At 36.3% G+C, this 24,254-nt stretch overlaps 2 protein-coding genes and 1 pseudogene across 2 annotated transcripts; 2 read left to right on the forward strand and 1 right to left on the reverse strand.

Moving 5' to 3' along the window:
- The first annotated feature begins 10,133 nt into the window (after positions 1-10,133).
- On the forward strand, positions 10,134-12,273 carry LOC113339280 (cytochrome P450 71B2-like). Its single transcript, XM_026584582.1, has 2 exons — positions 10,134-11,133; positions 11,399-12,273. Exons 1-2 carry the CDS (start codon positions 10,243-10,245, stop codon positions 12,014-12,016), a joined length of 1,509 nt encoding a protein of 502 aa, XP_026440367.1. The 5' UTR covers positions 10,134-10,242; the 3' UTR covers positions 12,017-12,273.
- A 4,915-nt stretch (positions 12,274-17,188) lies between these two features.
- Positions 17,189-20,660, forward strand: LOC113274098 (annotated as a pseudogene).
- A 326-nt stretch (positions 20,661-20,986) lies between these two features.
- Positions 20,987-22,792, reverse strand: LOC113321199 (homeobox-leucine zipper protein HAT4-like). The gene is made up of 4 exons (XM_026569082.1): positions 22,483-22,792; positions 22,014-22,357; positions 21,691-21,770; positions 20,987-21,578 (listed from the first exon to the last, which is right to left on the reverse strand). Exons 1-4 carry the CDS (start codon positions 22,646-22,648, stop codon positions 21,230-21,232), a joined length of 939 nt encoding a protein of 312 aa, XP_026424867.1. The 5' UTR covers positions 22,649-22,792; the 3' UTR covers positions 20,987-21,229.
- Positions 22,793-24,254: the final 1,462 nt, after the last annotated feature.

The raw sequence follows: 24,254 nt of genomic DNA on the forward strand, positions 1-24,254 counted from the left end.
AAAGGATGTTGCCTTTAAAGCACAAAAGAACACTAAATTACTTGATAAGAGTAAAAGTGTTTATGTCTCTGAGGATGATCAGTCTAAGGGTGATTTTTCAGATGAAGATCTTGGCAAATCAGTCTCCTTGATCACAAGACAGTTTAGGGATCTTCTATTGAAGAGAAGTAAACGGTTTTCAAGAGACAAACCTTGGTCATCAGATAAACCTCACAATCGTGTTCCTCCTAAAAACGGGGATGCTGACGAGGCTGATGACGAGGATATGCCACAGTGCTTTAAGTGTAAATGTTTTGGTCATTTTGCAAACGAGTGCCCAAGTCATAGAAAATACACTGGGAACAAAGGTCTTGTTGTAACACTTGATGAGATGTCTGAGATCTATGATTCTGATGAAGATAGGAAATCAAGTGTCGGTCTTCTATGTGAAAACATTGATTTTGATAACTGTAGCAATACATATATCAATCTTGATGGTTACAGTGAAGATAAGAAGCCAATCATGCTGGAAGAATCAATTGACCCAACCTTTGGGAACCCTGTTTGTAATGTTTCAGGATCTACCGTGTGTTTAGCTGTTGTTGCATCACATATGCCTGATTATTATCCAAGATTGGTGTGCTCGTTTTGTTCTCAGAAGGGTCATGAACTATCAATATGTTACAAGTACAAACATCAATTGAGTCACGCCAACAAACTTCAACGAAGAGCAAATCAGTTAGCAAGGAAGCTTAAACTTTCTCAGAAGACCGTTGAGGTATGTAGGATTTTATCTCCGTCTAAGAAGTTAGTTGCCAAAGACAAAACAAGACCATTTGAGAAGAAAGTATGGTCAAATCGCTTTGATAGACAAAAGTCATAGGATTCCTCTCATGAGGAAAATGGTGGACAAATCATTGTTCAGCACAGCACAAATTAATTATGTTGTTTCGTAAATCTTGTCTCATGTGCCTGGTCAAAAGAGACAAGGTTGTTAGCGCACATGCTATAGGAAAAGTTTTCTTAGGTTTATTCTTTTCTGTCTATCAAATAAAAGTAGGGTTACTTTTGATAATTCTACTCTTCATAGATTTAGAGTTGGACGTCCACGAACCTGTTTAAAGGTTTCGAAACCTACATTCCTTTTTCCTCTTTGATATTCTTTATATTCCAAGACTTCTTGTTGAGATTGTGAATTCCAATCACAAAAATAAGTTGGTTATAGATGTTCTTATAAGCATCATGTCCTTTGATGGAAAGGATGTCAACATGATTGTTAAGCCATCAATCAAGGAAAAAGAAAAATCTCCAGTAATTCCGTCCTTGAAAAGAAAAATGAGGAATACAAGAAAGCCAAGGGTTGTCCCTTTTAACTCTCAGAAATTTTCCGATGTTCTTGATGAGTTGAAGGAGGTAAGAAAGAAGATTCGTGATATAAAAGCTTGCGTTTTAAGATCTTTAGAAATTCAGAAAGCCCTGGTTCGACATCATCAACCAAGATGGTTTTTTTGATATTAACTCCTATCTTCACGAATCTTATGTACCAATGGATGTTGACGACAAGGAGTTCGGGAATGATAAAGAATTTCTCAAAAACATTGTTGCCTAATATGTCTTCTTTTTGGCTTAGTTGGAAGAATAACTAGTGCTTTGAATAACGATGATTGTGACTACACATAGCTATTATTTTATCTTCTTGTTTTTAGGTTTTTTGGTTTAAAACTCTAAAACTATTTGGAGGATGATCTTTTGCAATATTTTTGATTTTGTTATATTGCAACTTGTTATGGGATATTTATGTTTACGTCCGTGAACTTTGTTGTCCCATATTTTGTCAAAAGTAAAGTCGTTCACGATTGATATTCATGTATTGGTTTAAGAATGAATAGACTTTTGACATATACAAAATTTAAGCCTATATTGTCAACCCTTGATGAAAGATAGGTTAAAATCTTTTGTATCTAACGATTATGTCTATTAAATATCGTTATGCAAATAGTGATGGAAGATAGAATGAATTCTTGTGTATTCCACAGTATTGATCTTCACTGATCTATATTTTATGTAATACTGTGAGGCTCGGTAATGTGTCTCATGTTGAGCACGATACAACTAAGTTGATTATTTTTATTAGCTTGGTTGGTTGTTCCGTAAAATACTTTATGTTGAGCATTTATGAACTAAATTAATCATCTTGTTTGGTTATTTAGTTATTTCTCCGTAAGTTCTCTTATGTAGAGCAAAAAAAAAATCAATTAAATTGATTAAGTTTGTGATTAGTTTGCTTGTGTATTCCAATTAGATTAATCATGGGATCTCTTGTAATTAGTCTAGTTAAGTTTTCACATATTCCATGAGTTTTTCTTGTGTTGAATATATGAACGTCTATCTTAATCATTTTCTAATGGTTATGTTAGTCATATGTTCCGTAAGTTTTCTTATGTTGATCATAAAACAATCAAGTTGCTCACCTTGCGTGTTTAATTTTATTGCGTATTCCGATTAAATTAATCATGGGTTTACTTGTGATTAATTTGATTGAGTTTTGGATATAAAAATCATTCTTATGGTTTTGGTGTCCAATAAAAATCCTTCTTTTCTTCGGAATTTAAGGTCGCTCTTGTTGTTCCCTCGGGAATGACATAAAATGGGGGAGAGTTCTTTTAAACTTGTGCTTAATGGTCATATCTTGAGGGGTGTGCGATTGTGGAATTTTAGAGAGGTTATCTTGTATCTTTAAACTCCTTGATGAATAGCTTCGGCTATATGATTGCATCTAAATAAGATGATCTGTGTTTCTTTCTCTCAGTCCTGAAATGTCTCTTACGGAAATTTCATTATGATCCCGTTCTTGTACCTTTGCCAATTTTATTGACAAAAAGGGGGAGAATTAATATGTAATTCACACTACAAATACATATGGTTTTCAGATCATTGTGTAAGGGGGAGTGGTTTTCATGTGAGATGGAGTATTGACTAAGGGGGAGTGATACATATCACCATAGTATTATTGTTGAAGTTGTGATATAATTGGACTTTGACACCATATAATAATACTATGACACTGTATAACAATGATCGAGACCAATGCTTTCTCATTGTTATAGCTACGGATCTTCAACAACGGTGATGCTAAACTTACAACCTTTGGGATCATTGGAGTACTTGGAAGTGACGAAGATTTCGAGGAATGTTGAAGATTAGACATGTAGAATAGGAGCTACTAAAGTTTCATTATCTTTTTTGTATTCCATATGTATTGATAGTTTTGTCATTAAAATTGACAAAGGGGGAGATTGTTAGAGCACTGCTCGGTCAAACTCGCATGCGTTGCTATCTCAAGCATGTTTGTCAATGTTAGTGATCAAAACTATAAGTCTTGATTTCTAGTCTTTTATATCTAAGTCTCGGACTAGGATAGTAAGTGTAGTTGAGATCAAGGACTTCATGGCGATTCATCATATAAGTAAAAGATATACTCAAGGAACCGGTGAAACTTCTCGACAAAAAGGTATGTGGAGACTTGAACTTATCTGTCACTCAAAAGTCTATTTATTATATCTCCTTATCTTTGAGACAAATGTCGTATGCTATATATATATACTAGATCATACACATTTGGTATTTCAAACCGAGTATACCTCGCCTATCTATATCTCGAAATATGTGTTGGTAAGCTTTTCGCTTCGACCAAGTTTATCTTTACCTAGTGACGAAAGTCATGAATGTTTCAATCACTTTGAAAATTTCTTTGACGAGAAATAGTGTAACAACTATACAACGTCCTCCAATAATGTTTCAATGATTGGAATGAGAGTTTAGATTACATAACCAATGGATTCTTTGAACCGAAGTTTTCGAACTTTGTTGATCAAGAGAACCGGAAGTATGGCAAGTGCTAAGTCCGCGAACTCAGTCCGCGAACTGCCGAAGTTCTCAAACCCGAGAATTTCTGCTGGAGTTTACAAACTACGTGCGTGAGCCAAGTCCGCGAACCCAATCCTCAAACCCAGTCCGCGAACCAGCGTAGTTCTCGAACCCGAGAATTTCTGGTGGAGTTTGTAAACTCTATCCGGTGTCTTAAGCCCGCGAACCTAGTCTGCGAACTTGAGAAGGTTATATATCTAAAGATGATTTCTGAACTTAATCTTAAAAGACTAAGGAATGCATTTGCAAACCATGGCTATTAAAGTTCATGAACCGATTTGAGTGAATCAAATCATCTCTGCTTTAATTGTGTCTTGTGTAGTTACATAAGATTTCCTTGCAATTGAACAACTCTGTTAACTGGTTCATTTGAGTCAATTGAACTAGTTATGGTGAAGAAGAACATGGTTGCTATGAACGCTTATATGGTTAACCTCTTTGGGTAGCCTATTGTTGAACCAACAATATACACGTTTGGGTGCGGTTAACAAACCTAGAAGCGTACAGTCATTTGTGTATGACAAGCTAAGTTTTCGATCTAACAGTTGAGAAATATTAGCTTGAATCTAAATCAGGTTTTCATCTAACGGTGACTATTGATTGCTTTGTAACTAAGGCAAAACCCTAATTCGAAAGGTTATATAAAAGAGACATCTAGTATTGTGCAAAATTAATCCCCACACCTTACGTGTGATACTAGTTTGTGTGCTAGAGTCGTTTCTCCTTTAACTTTTGGTTTTCTTCTTTTAAAACCAGGTTAACAACTTAAAGACTTCATTGGGATTGTGAAGCCAGACCGATACTACTTTTATCGTAGTTGTATGATTTGATCTTGCATCTTCTATCGTAACAATACAATCATATTGATTGGCTTGAGATGTGAGAGTTCTCCGATAGGAAATATATAAAAAGTAATCACAAACACCTTCGTCTCATCGTTTGTGATTACACGACATCTTGTTTCGCTACCATACGATTAAGATTGTTGTGAGGTGATTAAGTAATCTAGGTTGTTCTTCGGGAATATAAGACCGGATTATCAATTGGTTCCTGTTCACCTTGATTATTATCAAAAGACGGAACACAAACTTTTAGGATTTTTCTGTCGGAGACAGATTGATCATTTGATAGACTTGTTTGTGTGAGACATATTTGTTTATTATTAAAGCCTGCGATTTTGGGTCGTAGTAACTCTTAGTTGTGGGTGAGATCAGCTAAGGGAATCAAGTGCGTAGTTTTCTGCTGGGATCAGAGGCGTAGGGTGTACAACTGTACCTTGATCAGTGGGAGACTGATTGGGGTTCAACTATAGTCCAGTCCGAAGTTAGCTTGGAGTAGGCTAGTGTCTGTAGAGGCTTAATATAGTGTGTATTCAATCTGGAATAGGTCACGGGGTTTTTCTAAATTTTCGGTTTCCTCGTTAACAAAATTCTGGTATCTGTGTTATTTCTATTTCCGCATTATATTTGTTTATATAACTGAAATAATACAGGTTGTGCGTTTGAATCAATCAATTGGAAATCCGACCTTTGGTTGTTGATTGATATTGATTGATCCTTGGACATTGGTCTTTGGTACAGTCCAAGTTATTCCTTGTGTTTGATTATAGACTCGCTGATTTCTATTAGTTTGAGTGAATCAAAACAACAGAGAGATATTAACTCCTTGAGATACTTTTACCTGGATTGAGTCTGACTGTTTAGTTAATTCTCTAGAAAGTGTTTCGGAGTTAGTCCATACAGATTGCTAAAGGAAATATTGGGTGGTGTTGTTAGACCCCGCTTTTTCAATAATTACTAGCAGAGATGTGATTTTTGGTGATGATTCACAATGGGATTGGAATGCTACAACAGCAAAAAAGACTGTCAGAACAGTACCAGTTACAGTTGAAGAAGAAGTAAGAACTCAGAATGATGTTGTAGAACATCAAGAAGAATTTAGAATTGATGTTGCACCACAACAAGAAGAAAATAAAAGACCAAGAAGAAATATTATCATGCCAGCAAGAATGAATGACTATGTGTTAACAAGAAATGATGATGATGATGAAATGATTAACTTTGCATTGTTTGGAGATTATGATCCAGTATCTTATGAAGAAGCTTATAAAGAACAAGGATGGATACAAGCTATGGATGCAGAATTGAAGTCTATTAAGAAGAATAAAACTTGGGAACTTACTGAACTTCCACAAGGAAAGAAAGCAATAGGTTTTAAGTGGGTCTACAAGACAAAATACAAATCAGATGGTTAAGTAGAAATATTGAAAGCAAGATTAGGTTCTAAAGGATATAGACAAAAACAAATAATTGATTACTCATAAGTGTTTGCACCAGTTGCAAGATTAGATACAGTACGCATGATCATTGCTTTAGCTGCTCAGAAGTATTGGAAGATTTTTCAGATGGATGTGAAGAGTGCATTCTTGAATGGTGTACTAGAAGAAGAAGTTTATGTTGAACAACCAGCAGGAAGGAAAATCAAGTATACAATCTAAATAAAGCTTTGTATGGTTTAAAACAAGCACCACGTGCTTGGTTTACAAGAATAGATTCATACTTCATTGAGAAAGGTTTTACAAGATGTCCATATGAACATACACTGTATGTGAAAGCTGATTCTCTTGGCAATCATATTATAGTTTGTTTGATGTGGATGATCTTATATTTACATGAAATAGCTCAGAGATGATCAATGAATTCAGGGAGGATATGGTGAAGGATTTTGAGATGACATATCTTGGATAAATGTCATCTTTTCTTGGTGTTGAAGTACAACAAACAGAAAGAGGTATCTTTATTAATCAGCAGAGATATGCAGACGGAATACTTAAACGTTTCAAGATGGATAATTGTAATCCAATTTTAACTCCAGTAGAAGAGAGATTGAAGTTAACAAAAGATGCGTGGATCAGGAGAACTAGTGAATTCAACAGATTTTAAGTGTCTTGTTGGATGTCTCAGATACTTAACTGCTACAAGACCAGACATTATGTATGCACTTGGGTTAGTTAGTAGATTTATGGAATCACCAAGATAGTCTCACTTGCAAGATGCAAAACGTATTTTGAAATATGTTAAGGGAACAACAATTTTAGGAATTCTTTACACAGTTTCAAAAGATCCAAAGTTGGTTGATATACCGATAGTAATTGGGCTGGAAATACGGAAGGAAGAAAAGGTAGTTTAGGTTATGCATCCCATTTAGGAACAAGATTTTTCTCTTGGTCATCAAAGAAGCAACAAGTTGTTGCTTTATCTACAACAGAAGCTGAATATATTGTTGCTGGAAATTGTGCTACACAAGCAGTATGGCTGAGAATGATGCTGAAATTTATTTTCCATGAGCAGGTAACACCTGCAAGATAGTTTGTGATAATGAGTCCTCCATTTCACTGACAAAGAATCATGTGCTTCATGGAAGGAGTAAACACATAGACATCAAGTATCATTACATAAGAGAGCTTGTCAGTAACAAAGAAATAGATGTAGAATTTTGTGAGAGTAAGAATCAAGTATCTGATATTTTCACCAAGTCTTTGAAGTCTAATACCTTCATCTACTGGAGTGGAAAACTTGGAATGATCAGTAAACAATATCTTGGTTTAAGGGAGGATGTTGAAGATTAAAACAAGATATAGTGTGTGGAAGCAACTAGTCATAGTTGTTGTTGTTGTCTTAGTGAAGAAACAAGAAGAAGTTGATGCTGTTATATGGAAGAAAGTTGGGGAACTTGACGTAGTATTGTGGAAGCAACTAGGTAGAGTTGATGTTGTCTGAAGAAAAACAATAGTGGAAGCAACCAGCATGAGTTGGTTGCGTATATGGAAACAACTAGTACAAGTTGTCACGTGTTATTGTGAACGTGTAGTAAATTTTTGAAACAAGTTTGCCAGTATTAGAGTTTGGTTACGTATAGTATTTACGTATAGAGTTTAGAATATTCTAGAAGTGTCTTTGATTTTGAGTTTGATATGTTAGGAAAGTGTCTTTGCTTGAGAGTCAAGTTTGTTAAACTATAAGTAGGTTGTTGAGCCATGAGATTATTTGAATCAATAGTGAGATTTGTTTGAGTTACGTTTTGTGTTCATTAAGTCTTTCTTTGATATCAGATTTTCTACATTAAAAGTCATATCAAATGAGTTAATATAGAAGTCAATAGTAATGTGATTTTAAATCATTTTTTATTAATTTTTCCTTATAGATTTTAAATGTTAATTATATAGTAAATTCATTGAATCATCCGCATCCAATCTGTAGGGTGCTGAATCGGACGCGAATATCGGATTAAACTCCGCCACACACTCAATCAGATGCGGCTGAGGCAAAAACCAAACTAATCCGGATCATACTCACGCTTACCTTTTAATTTGTATGTAGAATCATGTTGGGCATATATGTTCCACAAGTCATGAACATGAGGAAATCCAAACGCCGAACTCCTTGACTTGTAAACCCAGCACAAGTATATATTATGGAATCCTTGAATGACATTATTTGATCCTTTTAATTTGTGAATCACTAAGGCCAAGCATATTATGGGGAAGGTTTTGGCATGGCTGTTCCCATATTATCGCCTACCCCAACCATCATGGGTCATTCCTTGGCTAGAATTTGGGGAATCAAAAAGGCTTGACTAGTGAAAGGCACACATCTGATTTTAGTCCATATCCTTTTTTTAGGTCGGTGTTTCGTAAACTCCATCTGGATCGCTATATACTCGAGGGACATATGATGAAGAAACTCTTTTTTCGTAATCGACGGTCTTCCTAAAGTGACATACTGGGTCTATCATTTTTTTTTATGAGTTTCCTTCCATAAAAGCCATAAGATGTCATTTGAGTTACCGTCAATATAAGCCAAGAGATGCCATTTTCTCATAGGGATGCGTTTTGGGGGCTCTTGGCTTGGTTATAATAATTTATAGCCAACCGAATTGCTCGACCATAAAGCAACTAAACCCTAAATCGATCTTTCTCGTTTGAAAGAAATCGTACAACAAGTTACTCCATGGCTGGTATGGATTTCCTAAACCAGTTTTTCACCCCAATTTAAGTTTACGAATCTTATTTTAGAAATTTTTCTATGTTAATTGACTTCTAAACCTATAAATTGGAGTCGTAACTCTTTCGAGAGGTGTAAGAGAAATTTTAAAATTACCACCCAAAAAGGCTGAGAGGAGTGACATTCCTGACATGGATAAGAAGAAGGAAGATGATTCACCACTTGACAACATGCTGAAAAAAAGGATTAGGTGGGGAGATCCAATGGCGCACTTGGTGAAGAAGTTAGAAGCGTAAGCAGCAACCTGGTCAGATGCCCTTGGGATATTCGGGAAACGACGACGAAAAGATGGAGGAGTTTCTTCCTAGCCATAGCTGGATAAAAAGGAAGATAGCTCCGATACCAAATCGTTATGGTATAAAACCAGGGCGTCATTGGGATGGGGTGGATCGAAGTAACGGAACTGAGGCGCAGTTCTTCAGAAACATGAATGAGAAACAAGCTACAGGGAAAGAAGCCTATCTGTGGTCAGTTGCTGGCATGTGATTTACTGTTAGTACAGTACGTCTTTTTCCTCTTACTCTTTTGATATTTGCTATAACTTGCAGAATTTTGATATTTACATGTCTACTGTATTGGAGACTGTATTTTGAAAGTGACTATACAATTCGTTAATGAAACGGGTATTATGGAAATCGATAACTGGTTTCATGTGTAACTACGTGGGCATAACCCATTCAAATTTGCCAATATGCACCATCCAGCTTTAAATATAACAACTAAGTCATTATATATATGGTACGTCTTTGAATGCAGTAGCAGGATTTGTCTGTTAGAAAGAAATATCACAATGTATAGTCATTGTCTTTTAGAAGGCAGTGACTATACATTGGATTCTATCGCTCATCATGTGGTTCTTTTCATGGTACTTCATTTCACTGTACTAACTACTTTTAAACATTCTGAGGTTTTCTTAATTGCCATGTTTATCATTTATTTCACTGTACTAACTACTTTCAGAGTTATTGTTGCCAACTATATTTTCATTCGATAATTTATGGCTCATCAGCCCCATGGGCCATGTCCAGAGTACCTGGTAGGTTGATCACTGGTTGGATTAGTATCTTCGTACATGGAAAATTTGTAGCTCGATTGCTAGCCTTTCATTTGTTTTTAAAATATAGCCTAGTGGCCTTGCAGGTCATCATCATAATGTACGTTATGTTTTCCCGTGGACCATTGAAATCCAAAATGCTGTGAGAGTGTTTATAGATAGGTACAATCGATGAGCAGAAGTTCGCTGTAGTATCACTACTCGATCTACTCTAATACTATGTCTTCGTGGTTTCTATTTTTTCCTTTTTTTGTTGCACTGCTCATCTGTATACTGATAAAGAAAAGATGCAACACAAAACATGCTATTCTACACCCACCTGGTCCATGTAAACTTCCCTTCATAGGGAACTGCTTGCACTTGCTATTCCATGGCTTACCGCATCGTTGTCTATGGCATCTCTCGAAGAAACATGGCCCTATCATGTACCTTCAACTGGGCCGACTACCAGTCTTAGTGATCTCTTCAGCTGAATTAGCAAAAGAAGTTTTGAAGACCAATGATCGAAATTTTAGTAGTAGGCCTTCATTAGCATGCCCTGGAAAATTCTCTTATAATTCCATGGATGTCACGTTTAGTTCTTATAATGAGTATTGGAAGGAGATGCGAAAGATTTTTGTTTTTGAGCTTCTGAATCCCAAAAGAGTGGTATATTTTCGGTCTATTAGAGTAGAAGAGGTCGCGTTTATGATCCACTCCATTTCTCAATCGTCTTGTAAGCCTATGGATCTTTCTGAACAATTGCTTTCTCTTACTTTCACCATAATATGCAGGATTGCTTTTGGCAGAGAATTTGATAAAATTAGATTCCAGCGTATTGTTTACCAATGTATGGAAACTATTGGTAGTTATTTTGCAGCCGATCTGTTTCCATTTTTTGGGTGTATAATCGATGTTCTCACTGGGCAACATTCAAAGCTAAAGAAGAATTTTCATAAACTTGATAATTTTTTACAACAGGTCATCGACCAGCACATCGACTCAGATCAGAGGAGGCCTAATTCACAACAAGACGACACTCTTGATATCTTGCTTGGACTAGAAAAACGTGGGGTTGGGGATGTTGGTCCAATTCAAATATCTAAAGATCGTATCAAGGCACTCCTCATGGTTATCTCTCATTTCTGTTTCCCCGTCTTTGTCTCTCATATTGAAAATTTGAAACGGATTGTAAACGGTGCATGCATATCCCAGTTGGTAATACTAATAGTGTAGGTAGCTAGGTGCATGTAGGCTTCATGGCTCTCATGCCATCGCCTCCTTATGTCCTCAAACCTGAGGTTTTAAGTGACATAATTTTTCTTGCAGTTAGAGAATGATTCAACTGTGGCTAATGGTTTCTAGCTAAATTTTAAGCTATTTTGTGTTGTTGCAGAATATTTTTGTTGGTGGCGTAGGTACAAGTACTACTACAATGGTGTGGGCAATGACAGAACTTGTTAAGAACCCAAGAATAATGAAAAAAGCGCAAGACGAGGTAAGAAATTGCGTAGGCAAGCAAGGGAAAGTCGAAGAGACGGATCTTGACCAGCTTCATTACTTAAAGATGGTGTTGAAGGAGACTTTAAGACTGCATCCTCCAGGTCCAATGTCTATTCCAAGAGAAAGCATAAGACACTGCAAGATCAAAAACTATGATATTCTTCCTAAAACGACAGTTTTGATTAACGCGTGGGCAATTGGACGAGATCCAGGTTCATGGGACGATCCAGAAGTTTTCTTGCCAGAGAGGTTCATGACTAACTCCATTGATTTCAGAGGACAACATTTTGAATTTTTACCGTTTGGATCGGGTAGACGGGGTTGTCCAGGGATATCATTAGCAACTACAATAATGGAGCTCACACTTGCAAATCTTCTTTACAGTTTTAATTGGGAAATACCTTATGGATTGAGGCCTGAAAATATGAATATGGATGAGGCTGGTACTTTTGCTGTCCATAAGAAATCTGCTTTAGAACTTGTGCCTATCATGTATCAGGGCCGTTCCTGAGAAGTTTTTGCCCTAAAGCAGATCCAAAAAGTGTTGCCCCCTTTTCTTAAGCTGCTTCAATTTCATTTCCATACTGATAATTGACATTAACGCATCCATGATCCATTGTCTATGATTGTTGTATTTAGAAAGGGAAACACATGTATAGCTAGAGTAGTTTGCATCCCCATATCGGCTTTCTAGTCTTGAAGTACCTTCCATATGTTATGTGTTTCTGGGGCAGGAATTCCAGCAAGGTTTGAACGTTAGATCTTATCACTACAGTTGGTAGGTTATCTAATAGGATGTTATGTGTGAACATTTAGGAAAACTGGAAATTAAGGACATTGATTTTGACTCAACTGAGTCGATACTTCTGTCAAAATTCCCGAAAAATAGAATGGAGTAGAGTTACATGCATCAAAAAATCCCTAAAAAATACAATTGCAACCGAATCTATATTGCATTCCGAATCAAAATCGCATCCCTTAAATTACTTAAACTACTAAAACCCTAAAACTTACCTTAAGATGGAGACAAATCAAAAAACTTGAGAGACAAAGACATATCAAAAAACTTCTGAGATAGAAGAGAGATTATTTAACTATCTCAAAACATTCAAAATTGTTAGCAGCACCAACTGAAGTCGGTATTCAATCAGTTGGATAATTACTTCTTCTTCAATCTTCATATATTCGTCACAATTCTTTTCTCAGTTGGTAGGCTAATAACACTCCTATTTTGTTGCCCCCTAAGTCTGCTGCCCGGAAGTGGACCTTTCCCTGCTTTCCTTTCGGGGCGAGCCCTGCATGTATCAATGACAGCCATGGTCTATGGATATTACTTGATAAATAATTGATGCCACGAGTTTCGAACTCACCATCCTGCTACTTGGTTATAGCTTCTTTCTTTTATCCTTTCACTTCTTTGGTGTTGACGAATTTCGAACTTAGTTCATTAGTGAAAGATTTCTATATGAAGAAATAAGAAATCTTGTATTAAGTTTTTGATAACAGAAACAGATACAGGAAGAGTGCCTTATAAAGGCTGACACAAAGCAGACAGTACGGTATGTTATTGACAGTTACAACTGTAAAAAATTAGAAATAAAAATATAGAAGTAAATGTGTGATTAACACACTTACAGACAACAAATGATTCACACACTTACATAGATAGGCACTCCCACTTAGACACCGTCACTAAGATAGATTTAGACATTTGAATCCTTACAGTCCCCCTCAAGTTGATATTGGTGCAAATATAGCAGCTTGCCAGTCAAAGATGGAAAAATACAATGAGCTAAAACTTTTGTAAACAGCTAGATTATTTGCAGAAGGTACATACCTAAACTGACCAATTTCCTTATGCAATGATAATCAATCTCAATGTGTTTAGTTCTAGCATGAAAAACTGGATTTGTGGCTAGGCTGTTTACAGAGACACTATCACAAAATAAAGTGAAAGGTGTGTTTAGAGACATCAAATTCATTCAGTAGGAAAGAAAGCCACACTATATACCTTTGTTGCAGCAATAGCGAGTGATTTATATTCTGCTTCAACTGATGATTTTGAAATGGTAGGTTGGTTCTTTGAAGACCAAGACACTAAAGAAGATCCTAAATATACACACATGGCTAAAGTAGATATTCTTGCGTCAGGAAAGCCTGCCCAATCTGAGTCTGAATATGCAGAAAGTAATACTCCAATTCCAAGAGTACCTTTTAAGTATCTGAGAATCCTTTTAACCAATACTAAATGCTCATCTGTAGGAGATTACATGAATTGTGCAACATAGTTGACATTAAAAAAAAATATCAGGTCTTGTCATGGTTAGATACTGAAGTCCACCCACCATACACTCTATACTAAGTAGCATCTGAAAATGGTACACTAGTAGAGATTGACAGTCTTGGACGCTTTGTAACAGGTGTTTTAGATAGTTTGCAGTTGAGAAGATCATACTTCTGTAATCAAGTATACTTCTTATGGGTTAACAAAATATGCTGAGAGTTATTCTGAAACTTGCTTTTATGCCCAAAAAATAATGTAGAATACCCAAATCCTTAACTGGATAGATTTGCATCAGGAATGAGATAATCTTGTCACTGAGAGCAGGTGAAAAACATGCTAGAACAATATCATCAACATACAACAGTATGTTGATTGACAAACATAAAGTGAGATAATATATTGTGTCAGCAGATTGATTGACAAACATAGAGTGATCACATGTGGACCTAGAAAAGCCAAAGTATATCAATGTGCCACAAATCTCTGAAACCAGGCCTTTGGTGGCTGTTTAAGGCCATACAAACTTCTCTTGAGTTTACATACATAATCTGGATGTTGTGCATCTACAAAACCTTTAGGTTGTACCATATAAACATTTTTTTCAAGAAAATTATGCAAAAAGACATTGCTGATGTGTAATCGCTTAATTGACCACTTCCTGGAGATTGCAATTGTGAGAACAACTCTGACAGTTTTTGCCTTTACTACATGACTAAAGTTCTCAAAATAATCAACTCCATCGATTTGATTGTATCCCTTTGCCACAAGTCTGGCTTTAAACCTTTCTACAGACCCATCATCATTCAATTTGATTCTGTATAACCATTTGTTACCTAACTCATAATATATAACTGAGATCATTTGGTACTAAATCCCATGTACCATTTTCAATTGAAGTTATATTCTCATTCTTCATAGCTATCTACCACTTTGGATTCTTGACTGCACTCTTAAATGTTTCTGGTTCAACCAATTATGATATAGTGGCAACAAATACTGAATGTAGATGATATTTAACCATACGGTAAGAAACAAAGTTAGAAAGCAGTTGTTTAGGATTTGAAGCTCTAATTTTTGATCTAGTAGTGATAGGATATAGTGTACCAATAGAAGTATTTGTGAAAGTATCAGAATAAGAATTCCTTCAGAAGTAGTTGTTGTGCAAGAATTTCATCAAAAGGAAAACATTCTTCATCAAAGTTAACATGCACAAAAATATATGTTTTCTTACTTGTTAAATCATAACACTTATATCCTTTATGGAGTGGGATGTATCATAAGAATACACACTTGGTAGACTTAGTACTCAATTTATCTTCTCTATAAGGTTCCAGATTAGGATAGCAACAACATCAAAATACTCTAAAGAATGAATAATCTAGTAGTATGTTGAATAAAGCTTCATATATATGGCGAATGAAAATAAAGAACCTTGGTTGGAAGTTTATTTATAATATATATTGTAGTTAAGAAAAAACCATACTAGAAAGTCTTTGGAAGTGGGGCTTGAAATGATAGAGTGTTGCCCATTTCTGTTATATGCATATTCTTCTCCTCAGCCAATCCATTATGTTGATGTAAATGAGGACAAGAAACCCTCGAGACTATCCCACACTGATCCAGATAATCCTTAAACTGACCTTTGACCAATTCAAGAGCATTGTCACATTGAATTTTTTTGATAGCAGCAGATAATATGTTTTCTGAAGTATATTTAAACTGTTGAAAGTTATATAAACTGTCAACATTACTCTTCAGAGGATGTATCCAGTGATACCTAGAATAATCATCTATGAACAAAATATAATATTTGAAGCCTAGCGATGAAACAATTGGAATTTGACCCCAAATGTCACAGTGCACTAAATGTAGTGGTGAAGTTGTTGTCCTCTTTGAATCATAAAATGGAAGCTTGTGATTTTTCCCTTTTTGACAGGCTTCACATAAACAAGTATCTGTTGAATTAACTTGAATATAAGAAGTACTTGCAATCTTCTTGAGAACTAAATCAGAAGCATGACCTAACCTGTTGTGCCACAAAGAGGTGTTGGATTTTGATGTAGTAGTTGTTAATGCAAAAAAAGTAATACCTTCCATAGGATATAAGTTGTTCTTAATCTTTCCTTCAGCCAAAAATTTTCTAGTCTTCACACGTTTAATTTTATAACCCCTATCAAAAACTCAGTGGCGGACCCAGTAAATTCTTTGGGTGGGGTCAAAGACCTAAATTTAGATGACAGTGGGGTCAAAGACTTAGATTTCCATCAAACTAGTACACAGATGTTGGAATTGAGTGGGGTCTGCTGACCCCACTTGAACCCACTCTGCATCCGCCTCTGCAAAAAATTCTACTGAAACTTGATTATCCTTTGTAAACTTAGCAACTGATAATAGATTATGTTTAATTGTAGGTACATTTAATACATCATCTAGATGAAACTGATTAGAATTAGTATCAAGAACAATATTATCTGTTTTCAGAATTGGTAACATTGTACCATCTCCACCCATGACCTTTATCTGTCCCATCATAAACTATTGTATAGTCTGAAAGATGAATGTCTTTAGTTAATTAAACGAAAACTCTTAATGTACCGCCCCCTCCAACAACACTAAAACAACTATTCACATATTTCCTATTGGTAGGTCCAGAAGTGGCCCCTTGCTAATCTCCATTGGGTGGGGCCCATACTTATTGTGAGGAGGTTCTGTTAGTGTTATTGGAAGGGGCGGTATGTGTAGAACCATTGTTAGTTAAATTTTCTCTTACTAATATAAAGAAAAGACCCAATTGTTTGGTGAAGTTTTTTCACATGACAGAAATACCCCTCCAATCTTAGTTATCCCTCCGTATCCTATTCAAATCTAATTTAGATTTCCATGTTTTTACCACGTCCACCACCACTACCGCAGAACCGCCACTATAACAGCACCACCCCCGACACCATCTCAACAACGACACGCCACAACAACACCCCCACCTCCACCAGCAACGCCACCTTCCACCACCACCGTAACACCAATTCCGCCACCGCCACCAGCACCAGCAACGCCACCTTCCACTTTAGTTATTACAGAACATGTTAGTAAGGTTGGAGTAAAATTTGAGCGATCTGGGACTTGATGATTGTATCAAAACAAGACGAGAGAACCAGTGAAAATCCCAATTCCAATTCTTTATAGAGAGAATCATAGTGAAGAAATCAAATTGATTTGGCTCGATGAAAATTTATCAGGATACAAGAACTATGGATGAAGTACAAAGTACGTTTACACATTTTCATGAAATCTAATTACAAATGATCGATTAATATGAAGAAATTAGCAAGAGAGAAGTTGTTGCTAGATAGACAGAGAAATAAATGAGAGAGGTGGTGGTCGTGCTGTTTTGAGTTGGAAATGGTGGTGGCCAGATGTAGATGGGTTTCTGTGGTGATGGTTAGCAACATTGTGATATGAGATATCTTTGTTTTATCCGACGGACACACATCCATATGGCTGATATGGAATCGGTTTCGGGTTTGACCAAACTCAACGTGTATTGACCGTCTCTCTTCTCTTCCTCTTGTATTCTAGTCTTCTTCCCCAATTTGGGTTCTTTTCCCTTTTCTGAGTTCTAAATTCTCTATTACACAAATTTTCTGTCTCTGGAAAAGAGGTCTCAAAAAATGTCAGAAAGAGAAGAAAAAAAATAAAAAGAACTCAACTTCAGTTTCAGAACAAGCAAATGATATTGAAGAAGAAGGTGAAATACATATATCAGCAAAACGAAATCGTGAGCAAGGAGAAGAAGCAGAAGAAATTGGTGGAGGCGATTCTCATCAGTCTCCAAAGAGAAGCAGAAGAAATAGGTCTTCTTCTGCAACTTCTTCTTGTTCTTCTTTTAATGAGTCTGTAGTGTTTAGAATAGTAGTTCCGTGTTGGCAAATTGGAAGAGTAATTGGAAAACAAGGTAGTAGGATTAGTCAAATCAGACAACATACTAAAGCTAATATCAAGATCGCTGATTCTATCTCTGTAAGTAAATTCAATTTCAAACTTTTTTTTTTAGGGTTTTTGATTATTCTATTGGTTAAAAATTGACCTTTGATCTAATTTCCATAGTAAATAGTGAACTTCATTGTGCTTATTTGTCGAATTGCCGCATTGAAAAAAGTTGTCGTCGAGAAATGAAACCAATTATTGAAGCCTTTTTCTGCTTTCTATGTGTTTGCTGAAATGATAACTTAGTGATCTTTGGTAATGTGGAAAAGAACTATTTTAAAGCTTCAATTGGCATGGGATACTTAGGTTCTGTGGAATTTGGATAGCTAATTAGTTTGTGAAAATGGGTTATTCAATACAATCACGACATTTTGTTGGAGTGGGATAAGCTCTTAAGGAATAGGAACACATTGTTTAGCTCTTGTTTTGCAAAAGTTGGTAGAATTTGTCGAATAATGATTGTTTCTTTGAGTATAACCACTGGTTATTTGGGATTAAGGCACTATGTTATGATGAGGGCTTCATATTGCACTTTGTGGCTTTTTGTGTTTTGGAAGCGTATGGAACAAATTTCCTACTTGAGGATTTCTTGAAGATAGTGGCAATGTTTCATGTAAAAATATTATAGCTGTCATGAAGTTTTAAGATATCCTGTCAGCTGTAATGACACTTAAAAAATCCTACTCGATGTTTGCAGAGAAATGAAGATCGTGCGATAATAATAAGTTCTACAAATGAAGATAATGTCATATCTGAAGCAGAGAAGGCACTTTATCATATTGCCAGTGTCATTCTCTAGGTAAACAATGGATATCTGAGTAAGGTTCTATTTTATAAACGTACTGGCTATTATTAATAATGATGAGATTTCTCCTTTCTCTGTTCGTGTATTAGGAAACTGATGAATATAGTGAGCCACCTGGAATTGGTGAAGCGCACTTGGTTGCCAAGACGATCCGGCTTTTAATTGCAGGGTCTCAAGCAGGTTGTCTAATTGGGAAGTCAGGTCAGAATATTGCTAAAATACGAAATCTCTCCGGGGCCACCATCACGATTATGGCTCAGAATCAGTTGCCTCTATGTGCATCTGCTCATGAATCTGATCGTGTGGTACAGGTGAGTTTGGCTATATGCTAGATTTCTAATATGCATGTTGTCAAACATTTTGTTATGGTTCGTTAACCTACTTGATTTCCCAGAAGCATCTTATCAGTTTTGGTTTTTGATCTGAGCTATTATAATGCCCTGGTGACAAGTTCATACAATTGAACTTATAAACTTATCTCTATGGTTGTACTATAATCTCAATGCAGTAAGCTTTGACATCTGCTCTCATCTTGTGGAATCGTAGTGTGCTTATCTACCTTCATAAGATTTTGCACTTAGGAATTTGGGTGTATAAAGTCCCTCAAGGTCACCATGTGCAGTTGGCTCACTCTTGATACTTAGCAGTATTAGCACATATACTGTGTCTTTTACCTACACTTTCACATGCTCCTTCCTTCTGGCATGTATTTATTGTACGTTTTGTTCTGTAAACTCAGATATCAGGTGAAGTCCCTGAAGTATTGAAATCCTTGGAGTTAATTGGCTGTGAACTAAGGTTTCAGGCAGCACTGGTCTTCTTTTTGATCGATTGATTTGATTGTTCTCCCGTTTGCAGTCGATTCTTCTAACTCCTTTCTTGTTTCTCATATTGACACTTACAGGGAAAACCCAGCGAAAAAAGTAATATCCATCAGGCCAATATATAACTCTAAATCAAATGCATTGGTTCAATCACCGGCTATTCATTTAGTACCAAATTATTCAATATCACCTGTAGCTGTGGCTCCGCCTCCTGCTCGTGCTGCGGTATCAGGTTATTCAGTTTCTTTGAGATTTGATAATCTCTATGTGTTCTGTAGAATATAATTATATATATATGTATTGCTGCATCCTTGCAATATATATGTCGCTGTTTTGCTTTTTCTTATCATGTCATCATAAAATTAGGATACTCAACCTGTGCATGCAGATATTACAATGGAGATGACAATTTTGGAGGCGTTGGCTGGTGGCTTTATAGGCAAGGGGGGGTCCAACATTTCGAGAATAAGAAATGCGTCTGGAGCTACAATCAAGGTCTCCTCCCTCACTTGTACAATTAGTACTAGAGCAACACTAACTATTTCTGTTTGTAACTCTTATCTCCATTCCTAACTTCATGTGTTTCCTTTTTTGTTCTAGATTAGTGGACCTATGCGTGAGAAAGATCACAGAGTTATTCACCTTAGTGGTAGCAGTGAAGCGGTAAAATTCTTTCCCAGTTGCATTTGTCTATGCTTTTCGATCTTTGTGACCGTTTTTTTCCTTCTGATAAAAGTATGCACTTATCTCAGCTGCAATTACCCTATGAGCGATTTAGCATGCTCTTTAGCGGCCTATTGTTATAACTGTTTGCTTAAGTTTCTCGATTGTTTAAATTTGTTTTGGTTGGTGCAAAAACCAGGTAGACTTGGCAAGGAAGCTTGTGGACGAATACTTAGCTTCACAAACACTTTAGAGTTTAAGAATGAGTACAGTTTCTGTCAATTGATGTTCTGCCTAACAGAGCAAATTCTAGGCACAAGTAACCAAACAAGTATTCGGGAGCCCGCTTTTTGGGGCACGGCCTGAATTTTAAAAAATTTATGTGAACTTTAGCTCACACGCATTTGTAATGACTCGTCATTGTGTTACCATCCAATAAAATGATACTGCCGTAAATAGAGGTTGTAGATGTAGTGCAGAATGTTTGAGCTTGTTGTGACATTCATTATTCATTTATTCTAGATTTCTAAGCTCAAGTATCTAATACGCAACTCCGAAACTTGTTAATTTTGTACTCAAAGAGACATATTAAGGACGATGCACTGGTGACTTGTCTATCTCTGTTTCTATAGATATGGTAATTTCAGTATTCAGATCTCCAACTATATGATAAGCCAACAGTCATTTTTATCATCAGTAAAGCAAGCCAGCTAACCAGCAGTGAGAACGACTGCTTTTTTAATGGTTGCTAAGGAAATCAGGTACAGCCTTCTAATTTTCCAACCCTCATTTTCCTTGCTGCCCGGAGCTTAGTTCATGACCTTGTCTGGCCATTCTTGGGGAGTTTATGTTGTTGCCGTGGAATTGACTAATGATAGAGGCATGATAGAGGCAAGAAAACCATAAGTCTTCATTTTCTTCTTTTTAGTCTTTTTGTTTCTTTTTAGGTAAACTATTAAGAACACAAGGTAACTTTAGAAAACCTCAAGAGCTTTGCTCATAAGAAGAACCAACATAATAATTAGAACTTTACACCAAAAGTAGAAACCCACCACCACCCAATACTAAAGCGTTAACTAGGCCTATGAATAAGAAACTATACCTACACTCCTATAAAATCACCGGAGTACTCAAATAAAGGAAGCCGGAAATTACTTGGTCGTCTCATACCCTAGACAACATTGAACGATCAGCCATGGATCGTGCCTGGGTAGCAGTGACGCGATTGTTAATGGCCGAATTTGGACGTTGGTGGTGGTTGTGTGGACTCGACGACATCATCTGATGAGTATGTTGTTGTGGTGGATGATCAACAGCTGATGTTGCGACACGTTCGCACGAAGGGCACATTGTAAGTGTTGTTGGTGGTGTCATTTGCATATAGAATTGTGGTGACATTTTAAGAGCCCTAAGCTCTTGTACTTCTTTCTGCAGTCTCCTGTTCTCTTCTGCTAAATTCTCACAAGATCTTTTCAAGAACTCACAGTCTACTTCTGTTTGTTTCAACTTTGTCCTATAAAAAAGAACAGTACACTGCTCAGTACAGTAGTAAAAAACCACAAGGGTATAAATGTAATCAACCATTTTTATTTCAGAAATACCCTTATCAAAATAAAAATCCTCACCTTGCCCTTCTATTTTGAAACCAAACTTCAACTTGTCTTGGCCTTAGATTTAGTTGCTTTGCCAATGCCACCTTCTGTTTCTGTAAAAGAAACATATAAAAACAGTCTATTAGACACTTGATCCTCTAAGAAGACATAAATACCCATGAACACGTAAAAGATAAGTTTTTTAATGACCAAAATACCCTTGGAAAAGGGACAGGCTTGTAAGAAGACCAAAATACCCTTAAGAATTGGTAAAATGGATTTGGTTTGGTCGAAGACTAAATTGCCCTTGTCATTATTGAATTGTTGAATCTAGAGAAACAGAAAAGGGAACTTACAGGGTTGAGAGTATTGTTCTCCTTGAAACTATCTTCAAGAAGAGCTGATTGATCTTTAGACAGTCTGAGTTTCTTGTTACTATTTCTTGTATCACTACCACCATCTTCTTCATCACTAATTCCTCTGGAACAGGCTCTTTCCATATCATAATTCTCTTCTGATCCACCTTCAAGATCTCTTAAACTCCTCTTCCCACTTAGAGATGAAAGAGTACTGTTTGGTGATGAATTACCTCCTTCTTCCTCCTCATTGTCAATTGTTGAGATCATTGTTTTCTGTGGCATTCTATTTACATCTATTCCACGTAAAAATGATCTTGTTTCACCTCTATACATCTCTAAATCTGTACCCAAAAATAAAATAAAAAATATAATCAGCAAAATAATTTCCAAAAATGAATTCTAAATTCTCATACAGATCTTAAAAAAAAAAAAAAAAAAGAGAGAAAAGGAAAATGGTAAAACTTACTTTGTTCCATATTGATCCAAGGAGAGCTCTTCTGATGGTGTTGTTGTTGTTGATGAGAAAATGGTGACGATGTAGGCATTAGATTCAACTGCAATGCATTTAGATTATGATGATGGTTTGTAGAGCTTAAACTCAAACTCAAACCTAAATCTTCCATTCCAACCATTGTGTAAAAGCTTTAAGGTATCAAACTGAACACACAGAAAGTGGTTTTATAGTGAATGATCTGAGGCTTTTTCTTCTTCTTCTTCTTCTTTCTGCTAAGGGTTCTTCTTGTTGTTGTTGTTTGGGATGTGAAAAAAGTGATAGGATTAGTGTTTGTATATATAGAGATGGGAGAATACCTAGAGAAATAAATGGGAGAGGGTTTGTGTTTCTTTCCTTGTATTCAATCAATCATGATGATGAGTTGTGTGGTGTTGTGTCAGACCCACCACAACTTCCCCAATTATCTCCCTCTCTCAGTCTCATCATCATCATTCATCATTCAATGACTCACTGTCACACATGGATGTGTTGTTTGCCTAACCATGTTCCCTTGTTTACCTTAACCCTGGTGAAACAAACTAGTAGGAAAAGGTCTTAAACCATGGTTGCTTAAACAAACCCACATTCGTTCTCTTTTACTTGGTGGTCTTTTTACTCTAAAAAATGGCACTTTTTGGTTGACCATTTGACTGGAAAAAAGAAGAAGGATACAAGCAAAGTTTAAGGCATGTTTAGCAGTAGTGATTAGGGGAATCTTTTGTATGCTAGGAAGATTATGATATGTGTCCCTCTTAGGTGTGTGAAAAGCTGATTAACATTGTTGTCCACCACATGGATGGAAGACAGAGTAACTGTTAGGCATTTGATTGCATTACCATGTGACATTGCAACTGATTGGCATTGTCTTTATTAATTGCCTTCCTGCAGTCTTTAATGGTTACATAGGAAACTTGGCTCCATTGTGATTGATACCTTTTTGGGTTACAGAGGGCACAGTGCACCTAATGACAAAATCAGAGGAAACCTCTGGTAGCCAGAGTTTACAAATTTTAAACATAAATCTGTTACAATTTTACTACCGATTTGGTTGAAATTTAGATCTGGTGTTAGAATATGTTGATCACTTAAAAATTTTCTATTATCTTTCTAAAAAAGATATAGATGCTATTTTCACCAGAGAAGTAGGTTTGCAAATATGCAACTCTAAAGAGACGAGTTTACCATGATCAACAAATTTCGCATTGGCGAGCTCGAACTCAAGTTAGTTTCCCCGGGTAACATCCAAAATGGGCGTGCCATCATTTTTTTTTCATAGATAGTAAATCGGGGGAAACCAGCACACCCACTGTTCAAATGAAAGAAGATAAAGGTAAAAATAAAGTACATTGGCGGTATTATACACCAATTTTTAGTAGGAGTGTAAAAGAATAAAAATATTGGCTCCAAATTCGATAATATCATTCTAAAAATGTCATCCGATCCTGCACCAAATTTTTTTCATTGAAACGGGAGAAAGGTAACCTTTACCTACTTACAAAGGAGGTGATCAAGTAAATAAAATCTATCACAAGATACTCCACCCATGTTAAGGTGAAGAAGTGGGACCCACATGGGTATAGTTCTTCATATGTCCGTGCGTGTCATGCTGTCTCCGCTTTACCCGACACCCACTTCTTCTCAAATCATTGGCCCCCAGCAGCTTCTTCCCTTTCCTATGTTCCTAGTTCCTTCCCACTTCACTCTGTATTTTCATTCATGTCCCTCGATTTCTTGGATATTATAAA

The sequence above is a fragment of the Papaver somniferum genome, chromosome 1 (assembly GCF_003573695.1).
Source record: "Papaver somniferum cultivar HN1 chromosome 1, ASM357369v1, whole genome shotgun sequence".
Classification (NCBI taxonomy): domain Eukaryota; kingdom Viridiplantae; phylum Streptophyta; class Magnoliopsida; order Ranunculales; family Papaveraceae; genus Papaver; species Papaver somniferum.